The sequence below is a fragment of the Gadus morhua genome, chromosome 19 (assembly GCF_902167405.1).
Source record: "Gadus morhua chromosome 19, gadMor3.0, whole genome shotgun sequence".
NCBI lineage: Eukaryota > Metazoa > Chordata > Actinopteri > Gadiformes > Gadidae > Gadus > Gadus morhua.
Window position 1 is genome coordinate 12,295,310 of NC_044066.1, and position 11,283 is coordinate 12,306,592.

Below are 11,283 nucleotides of genomic sequence, written 5' to 3' on the forward strand. Positions count from 1 at the left end.
ACATTTTCTTTTTGACCATTTTGTGTATTTTTTTAAGGGAGAACTTAAATTTTCAGTTAAGTTCTCAGTTACAAAGTATTTTTTGGGAGAGACATGCTGAATAAATACAACATGTTTTCAAACTCAAAAATAATTGTTTGAATAATCGGGATTTCAATATTGACCAAAATAATGGTGATTTCAATATTGACCAAAATAATCGTGATTATGATTTTTCCCATAATCGAGCAGCCCTACGTGGGACTACAGCTTGCTTCAGAGTTATGATTTCTTATAATTCTAGCCTTTTAGACAAAGGTCTCAGAGGCCTGTATATATGACCATCACTAAGCGGCCAGTGGAACTATTACACTCTTCCTGTAACGTCTTACTAAAGGGTAAAATTAACCAAAAAGTACACACAACGGATAATGACTTCATACTACCGTTTAATTTAGTATGATGGCTTTGTTGTAGGATAATCTAACCCCTTCTCCTTCCCAACAAACATGACCTTTAACCCCACTCAGGGGATAGAGGCCTCTCTCTCTCTCTGCCTCCCTTTCTTTCTCTCTCCCTTCGTATCTCACCCCCCTTACATCTCTCCCTCTCCCTCACCACGTGCATCCGTGCTCTGCCCTCTACAGGAGGCTTCACCTTTATGGAGCTCATGCAACGCGGGGTCCCCCTCCATCTCATCGACAAGTACATGAACGAGGCCAAGGCGGCGGAGCAGGAGAAGTAGAGTCCGGATCCAGAGTCCGGATGGGGATTGATTTATTAAGCTGCCCCTGGACGAATTTGGGTGGTGGTGGGGGTGGTTACTGACTGAATGAGGGCGAGACAATAAAGTGTGTGTGCGTGTGTGTGTGCGTGTGCGTATGTGTGTGTCCGTCCATGTGTGTGCTTGTTTGTGCGTGAGCGTAGGTTGCTGAAGCGGGAGTGGTAGGTGTGGTTGTGGGTGGGCGTTCTGCCTTCTGCGTGGCGTGCTGTGTGCGCAATGGAACTTTAGCTTGCCACCATAGACATGTCGATCCATTTTATTTGTCGCCCTCTGGTGTTGAACAGCAGTATTTCCTGTTTCCGACCAGATGCATGCCGTAAGTGTTTTGGTTCTTGCGTTGAACTACAATGTATGTAAAATCTATAAATAGACAAAAAATAAGTGTGTATTAAAACAAAAGTCCGAAACTATTGCACTCGCCTATCCTGTAATCACATCGTGTTATTTATGGATTGTTGGCGTTATTTAATTATTAAAAGATGGAATTTTGAAATCTAAGATTTGGAGGAGATATTAAGGCTGTGAATGTTTGCTGGAGGAAGCGAAGGCCTAGAATTTGACATGGTCTTTAAACCAGGTTTCTATTAGGTATACATGTTAACGGTTATTTTTATTATGGTTCTGGGAATAGGCATTACAATAGTACAATGCCTGAGGAATAAATCTATGGGAATAAGAGACACATTGTCCACCTTTTCTGCATGGTGTTTTATCAATTCATGGTAAAAAAATCTGGCTATATCATGCGCATGCACTTGTCTATGTAAGTACGTTTCATAGAATAAAAATATATTGTACCATGTCTTCCTGTAATTACAACTGTTTTTGTCCGTACGTTTTTTTTATGTAAAAAAAAAAAGAACAACAATAACTTTGAATCATAAATAGGCTTTACATTATAGACTTAATACAAAAATATTTGGATTCGTTTGGATAAAAAGGTTATTGGCCAGCTGGAATCTCGGCTACTCATGTTTTAATTGTAGGATATTGTGAAGATAAGAAAGGAAAAGGGAGCAGGTTCAAGTATTAAAATCCAAATTATTATTCGGATAATGAAATTCAAAAGGAGGAAATCGTATAACACTTATCATAATCTGTTTAATCTGAATCACTTCTATGGCAAATAAACGAACGTCAAACATTCACATGCCTGATGAAGTATAATCAAGAAGCACATTCACATGTCTGACGGATAACCAAGAAGCACATTTGACACGTTTGAATTTCCCGGCGACAGCACGGTGCTCCCTTCCGGACTTCTGCTTCCTGTTGAAACGTAACTCGATCAGCACTGAGGCAAAGATATGATCGACATCTTACAGTTCCGCTATTGAGAAATGTCTACCCAACTCTAAATGCCCAATGAGCTTGTGTGCCGTGGCTGGACGCGAGAAGTTGAAGAAGTGAAAGGTCGAGGGGTTTAGGAGTACCGCCGGGGGTAACTTAGAAGCGACGAGGCCCCGAAACGATGCCACATTTCTTGTGGCCGGAGCCGCTGTCGGGCGCTCAACTCAAGCGGCTTGAGGAGCACAAATACAGCGCCTCTGGCCGGTCCCTGCTGGAGCCTCCTTTTCAGGTCTACTGGAACTGGCTGGTGGAACAAATACCGACATGGATAGCGCCGAATACCCTGACTATTGTTGGACTGATGGTCAATATAGTGACAACGATGGTGCTGGTGTACTACTGTCCTTCGGCGAGGGAAGAGGTGAGTGGCGGCGGCGACCTCCGGAGCTCAAGTTGGTGAACGGTAGCTTGTTTTTCTCGTCATGGTTGGTATGCTGTGTTTTTCTCTGTCGTGAAGGACAGGCTACCTTATGGTGGACCTACATATAAAGCTGTTGTTTACCTCCTACTCATTAAGCCGGGGTTCCCTCTTGAAGGCTTAGGGTAGTGTCTCGTTAAGTCGCTTTATGGGAATATAACGTGTCTTTTATTGGAAGCAATTCTGTGTAGCATTGGGAGGTCCAATAGTCTGGTGCTTACGCATGTCATGCACCATGTGACCGGGTGGTGTTTCTTTGGACAGGCCACCTGTAGGGCAAAACATTGTTGTTTTTTTCTTCTTCAGGGCCCAGCAGTTTCTAGCACTTCAGTATCTTACAATGGGATTATTATTTCATCAACGTTGCAGCAGACATGTCTGCATTATTCAGAATAGTCATGGTCACTGTCGTGGTGCTCCCAAGAGTACAACGGTGTCTTTATCTGAATAATTGGCAACTCAGAGGCGATTGGAGGCGCTGTTATCAGGGCCGAACCTTGGTCCGCTCATACAGCTGTTGAATGTATTTTATGAAACCCAAGGACCCAAAGTCCGCACGCCACCTAGGCTGACCCTTATCACGCCACCAGTCGATGGCATCACTATGATACTAATCATGGACTAACTGTCGTTGGAAATGAATAAAGAGAAGATAATAAAGTGAAAAAATAAAAAAGGGCATGGAAATCCTGAATGCAGATTGAAACATCTTATTAAATCTTCATATTATAGCTTGTCTTTATTAGGCGCACATAGAGTATGGGGCCTTCGGTTTAAACTGCAGGGGATCTGTATTACAAGGACACACGAAAACACACAGATACACACTTTCCAGATGGGATTGCATCCCAACCCCATACAGAGAAGAGAACCCAGTCAGGTCATGTTGGTCAGCTTGAACTTTTAAGGTTAGGAATCTTTTTTGTCATGCTAGTGCTACAAACAAGAGGCCTACACATGTGCACACAAATGTCTCTCTGTCTTCGTCTCTCTGTGTCGGTCTCTCTCTCACTCTAATGCAGATACACAAGATCAGCTGTGGTTTAAACTATTTGATGACCTCAAACTGTAGAAGCAGCAAAATCAAGACTGCAAAGAAATAGGACAGCACAGGACACGAGTGTTAATGGTTTCTGCAAGGAAGAAGGAAAACAGTGTGTTGTTGGACTGTGCGGTGGACACGGTAGACTAGAGGCCACTGTGTTAAAGGTTGCGTTGCTGAAACCGGCTCTATTCAAAACTGTCTCTAGCTCCCTGGTTGACAACATACTGGCATTAGCCATTTATAGTGATAAAGTAGGAGTCTTAATGGAGAGTGACATCCGCTATGTTTTACATACGTAGGGAGAGAGATATCTCTCCACACAGCCTATGTTCTGTTATTGCTTTATGCAATGGTAATTTCCGTGTGTTGGCTGAAAATAGTCTCTCTATCACACAAATCAAATGTGTTTGAGGAAAAGACCGGCTTCCCTGCTGGGAACCATCAGGCTGTGAACCATCAGGCTGGTATTATTTTGGCAGCTTCCTCTATGCCAGGGTTCCACATGAAGACATTACTTGTTTCTTCGGTTGTGTTTGAACTCTCCCTTTTTAATTAGAATATCCCACTCTATATTTGATCCGATGATATAACAGAATGGGATCCTTATAGGAGGATTAGATTAAATGATATGAAAGTTAGATAAAGAAACGTTCAAGGCAGCCCCAATCTTTATGCATAGAACAGCAACGTTTAATACTTGATCCTGATTGGCCAATTACATTCCAACTTAGGCTGAGCATTACTTTTTCAATAAAAGGACAACGCTGTCTTTTCAAAAGTCCCAAATCAATGCACTAATAATTCCAACTATCGACCAGATATTTCCCCCAACAACCTTAAAAACAAAATGCCCAAAGCATTGCAGAAGAATATTCAATTGTCAGCAGATTCGATCAAGTTATAAATGAAAGCAAGTCAAGTAAGTAAACATTGTGTGTAACTGTGGTATAACCGTAATAAACCACTCCGGGATGTTCCCTTCTCTGTAGATGATGTTGGTTGGCAAGTGGCAACCTTAAGTTCGCCTTAGCCGCATCACCAACTAGGGCTGAGCAATTAATCGCATTCTCCAACATTTTTCTTGCTGCTAAGTACCGTATATATATTTATTTAATTAAATGTTTTATAGAAGAACAGCTGGATATTTGTGCATTTTTTTCGAACCTGAACATTTTGTGTAGTTTTTTGAAGGGGAAAGTTCAAAGGTCCCATTTACAACCTTTTTTTTGGGCGAGAAATGTTTGTTTTGAGTCATATTCCTTTTTTGGGGAATAATCTCTTATAATTTAAATTCTGACCAAATTAATCGTGACTACGATTTTTTTTTCCATAATGGAGCAGCCCTAACTCAAAGTGTGCATGGGTTTCTCTCGTCCCGGCAGGCTCCAGCATGGGCGTTCATCCTGAGTGCCCTGGGGCTGTTCATCTACCAGTCCCTGGACGCCATCGACGGGAAGCAGGCCCGGCGCACCAACAGCAGCTCGGCCCTCGGGGAGCTCTTCGACCACGGCTGTGACGCCGTCTCCACAGGTGACCCTCTGCTACCCATAAAAGGGCGTCTTGCTCGTTCCTTTTATTGAGAAGGGTCCATCTGCAGGCTTGGGCGTTTCTGTCATGACACAAGAACGCCCTTTAGGCATTCCTGGTAGCGTTTCATCGACCAATCACGAGGCGTTTCAAAAGGCATACTGGGTTTCGCAAGGCATACTGCGAACGAGGCACAGTCGCAAGGCGTACGATGCTTTCCTTCCTTGATGGCAATTTTACCTCTCATTAGATTTAGCAATCATGGAGCCCCCACTTGGCTAACGTTAGTTCTATGCTACCCGTACTTACTACTAGATCTTATTTTGAAACTTCTGTTTGAGAAAATCTAACAAGCGAATGTTCCGGATGTTGACAGCCGTGCGAAGAAGAAAGGGTTCGGTGTTGACGGTGAAAGTTAGGCCGGTTTATAGCAGAGTTTCCGTTGTCCGGTTATTACCGGTCATTGACCGGAAAAAAATGAGGAGGACAGGAAATTCTAAATGTCCCCGCCGGTCAGATTGACCAATGTAAATAATTCTCTGCACAATTTGAATTGTGTTTAAGAAATGAGGGTTAACCCTAAGTTCTCAGTTACAAAGTGTTTTTTTTTAAAGAAATGCTGAATAAATGCATCATGTTTTCAAACTCAAAAATAATCGTTTGAATAATCGTGATTTCAATATTGACCAAAATAATCGTGATTGTGATTTTTTTCCATAATCTAGCAGCCCTAGTGTTACTCCTTTGCCATGCCACTTTTTGGTACTGATCAGTAGAGTGTACCCAGAAGACTAGATGTGTTCAGAATTTGTGGAGCATTCTGTTCTTTGTCAGGCCGTGACCCATAATTTAATATTATTATCTAGCTTGTTAGGTTGATGTTCCAGCGTGTTGCTTATTGTGGGTTGTGTCTCCGCCTCAAATGACTAATAATAAAAGCTGCAATGAATGTTTCTGGCAGTGATAATGTTTTTCTTTTGATGTCACTGACCCTTGCCTCTCTTGCTCTGTGTCTCGCTCTCTCCCTCCCAACCGTTTCACTCACCCAACACATGACAGTCTTTGTCGCCGTGGGAAGCTGCATATCGTGTGGGATAGGCTGGTACCCCGACTGGATCTTCTTCTGTGGGTTCATCGGCATGTTCATGTTCTTCTGCGCCCACTGGCAGACCTACGTCTCGGGCACCCTGCGCTTCGGCCTGTAAGTCGCCCCGCCCGACGGAGCCGTCCGACCAGTCACACCAGTGGCTCTACTCCTGTTGGCTGTGCCTCAATTGCAATGAATGCTCCCTAAGATTGTTGGCAAATACACCGTAACACAGGACAATCCCAATTCAGTGGGAAGCACGGAACATGAGCAACATGAGGACAACATAATTGTTGTTTTCTCGCTTGGCGTTTCTTTTAAATAAACACATGTAGGCATGTCAACTTCCAGTTATATAGCACTATTCATAGACAAAGCAGACTCCAAGTGCTTCATATAAAAACATTGTTATACAATGAAATTAAATAATAAAAGAAAATAGATTATAATTAAAGCGAATAATTGCATGAATTTCTACACGGTCAATATCTGAACCGTGTTGGTCTTCCTTGCGTGGTGTTATTTTAATGAGAACAAGGGTGGGCATGTGATATTTGTAAATTAAAAATAACTACCTCCAGGGTTGATGTGACGGAGGTGCAGATCGCCATCGTCACCATGTACCTGATGACGGCTGTCGGTGGGGTCGGCCTCTGGCAGGGAACGGTAACACACACACACACACACACACACACACACACACACACACACACACACACACACACACACACACACACACACACACACACACACACACACACACACACACACCTCTCTGCTGTCGAGTTGCGAGGCGAGATGTGAAACTCTGAGGCACACTGTCTGAACCAGCGGCTAACCACCTAGTTTGTAGCGTCTTCCATTTGTTTTTTAGCCATTAAAGAGTCTGTGTTTCACTTTCGCTCTTTGCTGCCTCTGGAGGCTTGACCTAAAGTGAGAAGAAGGTAAATATTATGGTTAACGAATGCCATGGCAGAAGGTCATCACTCGGCCATGATCTGGCTTTAAAAAAAGCTGACTACCCCACTTGCATAGATCTATATCTAGTATATGCGTAAACATAGAAATGTTTCTCCTTTGCTTTGTCGGCCCCATCTCGCTCAGCATGCCCGACCCGCTTTCATAAAAAGCACACTTGTTTTTACCGCGTTGAGCCAATGAGCCATTGGTCAGTCTGCGGTCGGGGGTCTCACCGTGCGCGTGTGTGTTTCAGCTGCCGGTCCTGGGGGTGAAGCTCTACGTGTTTCCCATCGTGGGCATCATCGGCGGAGCGTGCTTCTCCTGCTACAACTACTTCCACGTGATCCTGAACGGAGGCGTGGGCAAGAACGGCTCCACCGTGGCCGTGAGTCCAGAGCATGACCACTCCGCCATGCTCCACAGGAACAATAAAGCCTTCCAGCTGGGCCCAGACACACATCAGACACACAAAGGCGTCAGCACTGCCTGAAATCTCAACCTTTGTAGAGATCCACAAGGGGCGTGTGTGTGTGAGCGCAGGGTTAAAGGCGCACTCCCTCCGACGGTTTGATGCTCCCCGTTTTGTAAACGTTGGCGGTGTGTCGTGTTTGCAGGACACCAGTGTGCTGAGCCCCGGCCTCCACATCGGACTCATCCTCACGCTGGCCTTCATCATCTTCAAGAAGTCGTCTAGTCAGCTGTTTGAGAACCACCCCTGCCTTTACCTCCTGGCCTTCGGCTTGGTCATCGCCAAGATCTCCAACAAGCTGGTGGTACGTCTCTCTCTCTCTCTCTGACACTAACTCTTGTGCTCTCTCGCTCTTTATTTATTGAATTCATACATTCATTCATTCTTTGTGCTCTGCAACAGCAACTCCTGTTTCTGTGAAACAAATCTCTTAAAAGTTGGGCCACTGACATCATTGCTCCAGTATAAACTGAGTTGTTGTGCAGGCTGACATTTTTTCACAACAATCGTATGAAGCCTTACTCTCACATTATAAAAAAGATGTGTGAGGTTTTTTTCCCTGTGGCTCCTCATTGCCTTCATCTTTCAACACGTTAACATCGTAGCAGCGTGTTAGTAAACCGGTGTTGCAGGAAATGTAGCATGCGTTTACACAGTGCTGGGCGTGTGGTGTTGTTGTGAATCCATCCAGTTGGACTAGGGTATGCTAAGTAAGGATTTCTTTAGCCTTCCTTGAACATCAAGCAATTACATTTACAGCTTGGCTAGGTAATCTGAGAAACCGGGCAGGGTAAACTAGATTTAGAAAGTATCCAACCCGCCCTTTGGGCTTCCCTTCAGGGTTCCCTCCCAAGCACCTCATGAGTAATCCAAGGGTGACGACTCATGAGTCATGCTTTTATAATCAGCAGGTAAACATGTCTGTTGGTGTAAGGGAACAAGCGTTCGTCCCTGTTGAGGCCCTGATATCCATCCAGCTCTATATATGTCTCCACCTTGTGTTTTATTGCTGCATAGGTTTGAAACGACAACACCTCTTAGTTAACAATACAGTACAGACATCTTAGTGTGGGGAGAGTACCCAATCCGGTGTGTGTGTGTGTGTGTGTGTGTGTGTGTGTGTGTGTGTGTGTGTGTGTGTGTGTGTGTGTGTGTGTGTGTGTGTGTGTGTGTGTGTGTGTGTGTGTGTGTGTGTGTTGACCTGTGCAGGTGGCTCACATGACCAAGAGCGAGCTTTACCTCCCGGACACGGCCTTCATCGGGCCGGGGCTCCTCTTCCTCAACCAGTACTTCAACAGCTTCGTCGACGAGTACATCGTACTCTGGATCGCCGCGGTCAGTTGGCCCACACACACACACACACACACACACACACACACACACACACACACACACACACACACACACACACACACACACACACACACACACACACACACACACACACACACACACACACACACACAGAGAGAGAGATACACACCACGGTTCACACCTGGTCGTTGAAATTATACTTTTGCATTATAAAATCAGTATATTAAAACCAAATATTAAACCAATTGTCTGTGTGTGTGTTCGCTGTGCTCAGGTGCTCTCCCTGCTGGACCTGGCGCGGTACTGCTCGGGCGTGTGTCTCCAGATCGCCTCGCACCTGCGCATCCAGGTGTTCAGCATCAAGCCGCTCGGCCGCGCCCGCCGCGACTGACGACTTGCCCGGCGGGAGGAGAAGGAGGACGAGGAGGAGCTGGTGGAGGAGGAGGAGAACACGAGAGACCTCCGCACGCTCCTGGAAGCAGACGAACGCGAGCCCCAGCCGTCGAACCCGAGCCACAGCAGCCTTGACAGAGTGACCACTGAATAACCACAAGGGAATTTAAACCAGGTAGAATAAAGAGGGACGACCACCCAACACCCCCCCCGGTGTCCCGTGACATCACCAGTCCTGACCTATCAGACTTAAAGGACACGCCCCCGACGAGTTTCCCGCTTTTAGTAACGGACTTAGCAAAGCAAACCAAAACAAAAGACCTGTGAAGTTGATTAGCGAAGAAGGGAGTGCAAGATGGTTTTTGATAAAGAATGAATTTAGTAGGTTGATCAGTGAATCCCCTCACTGGTCTCGGCCAATCAGATTTGGGCTATGATCTCGCCACCCAATTGTGGTGCCCAACAGTAGATATTAGTTTTCCCTTAAGTTGGCACTCCCTTATCTCTTGCTTAGGCAAATCAATGACCAAAATAAGTTTTATTTTAAAAGGTACTACTTTGCGTGAGCAAATATCAAATAAGGACGGCAAAAGGTTGTTAAGGTGTCTAATCCAGTGATGAATAGACTCCACTAAACACTGTTCCAAACTAGGTTTACCGATTTGTATTAAAATGATGATATTCACTAAGCTTCATCTCACCTTTCGCAGAGAACCGCTACGATCGCGTTATTGATATTTGTCCAAACTTAGTGTGGTTACCGCCTTCAAATCATGTTTAATTTTCCTGTTATTTATTGAACAAACAAAGTTAACCCAATCCAAAACGACCTCAATCAGGGTTTGAAAAAAATGAATAGAGAAATAATTGGATGAAGTACAGGAACCTTCAGACCACTGGTAATTCCCAATGAAAGGTATAATGCTGGGTTTCAATACGGTACGTCTGCCGCGTGACGAAGCGATGGACGGTCGTGTTAATGTTGAGTGCTCACTTAAAAACACGGCACCAGTATACTCATCTCACCCCCCCCATGGCCTTGGTTAGCAACAACAAACCACCACCCGAGTACAAGTGACCACGTAGGGCTTTTATTTTGGCGGTGGGCTGGGATTGGTGGCTGAATGACGCATGGACACACGACTCTGGTTCTGCTTTCTTCTCCCTTAAGGGCTGATGGGAATTCAATGTGATTGTACAGAATTCAAATGACGACGCCTTAAATGTTTTGTTTTAATTCATGTTTTGTTATTTTTCTTCTGTGAATATTTAAGAGGATTTTTTTGTGGGGGGGGGGGGGGGGGGGGGGGGGGGAAGAGAGTAGGGCAGCTGCAGAACTCTTCGTTGATGACGCAGTGTTGTAATCACTGAAGTATTATGCAAGATGCAACCAACACTATTTACAAAAACACACACAGTGCTAATGTTCTCGTTTTCTCCTTACACCACGACTTATATCCGCTCCCTTGTACAAATGTGTACCTTGTATAGGTTAAATGTACAGCATTTGGTACTTAAAAAAACAACTATTATTTGATCGTTAACATTTTTATAATAATCGATGGATGATGGTGTAAATGGGGTGGGATGTCATAGTCTTGATTTGGGATTAAATTGGTTGTGATTTCAGGTCCACTAGGATTCAAAAAGGGATTTTTGCTACGGTTTAGACGCTGATCCATCCCTCTCCCGTTCTGATTTTATTCCTTCAGGAAAAGTCCATATAGTTCCTCTCTAAAAGTTTGATGATTCACATCGTCTTATCAAAGATTATTATTTTTATTAGCCCTGATGGACTGTGGAACTATGCATTGAAAGGTACGCCTCGTCTCTTCTGTTGAGCCGTCTAACATCCAAGGGGAAAGCCTTTCTAATAAGTGTGAGAAAACATTGTAATAAAGAAATCCTTTTCAATCACGATGTGCCGTCTTTTGATTCAACCACAACAAACCCAAGA

The 11,283-nt window shown here is 44.4% G+C and overlaps 2 protein-coding genes across 12 annotated transcripts in view; both read left to right on the top strand.

Annotated features, from left to right (window-relative positions):
- Positions 1–1,582, top strand: part of mybpc1 (myosin binding protein C1) — a 30,757-nt gene extending 29,175 nt beyond the window's left edge. For all 11 annotated transcript variants that reach the window (XM_030341169.1, XM_030341162.1, XM_030341168.1 and 8 more), the window contains one exon: positions 627–1,582. Coding sequence is in view for 10 of the 11 variants with exons in the window: in XM_030341162.1 (XP_030197022.1) it covers positions 627–724 (98 nt within the window). In the remaining variant the exon portion in view is untranslated. The remainder of the gene's footprint in view (positions 1–626) is intronic.
- Positions 1,583–2,026: 444 nt separating this feature from the next.
- Positions 2,027–11,240, top strand: chpt1 (choline phosphotransferase 1). The gene is made up of 8 exons (XM_030341175.1): positions 2,027–2,474; positions 4,959–5,106; positions 6,163–6,304; positions 6,772–6,856; positions 7,404–7,535; positions 7,765–7,923; positions 8,829–8,954; positions 9,208–11,240. The coding sequence occupies exons 1-8, from the start codon at positions 2,235–2,237 to the stop codon at positions 9,322–9,324; spliced, it is 1,149 nt and encodes a 382-aa protein (XP_030197035.1). The 5' UTR covers positions 2,027–2,234; the 3' UTR covers positions 9,325–11,240.
- Positions 11,241–11,283: the final 43 nt, after the last annotated feature.

Coding starts and splice junctions, on each gene's coding strand:
- chpt1 (XM_030341175.1), top strand. CDS start 2,235: ATGCCACATTTCTTGTGGCCGGAGCCGCTGTCGGGCGCTCAACTCAAG. Junction 2,475..4,958: donor GTCCTTCGGCGAGGGAAGAG/GTGAGTGGCGGC, acceptor TCGTCCCGGCAG/GCTCCAGCATGGGCGTTCAT. Junction 5,107..6,162: donor CTGTGACGCCGTCTCCACAG/GTGACCCTCTGC, acceptor AACACATGACAG/TCTTTGTCGCCGTGGGAAGC.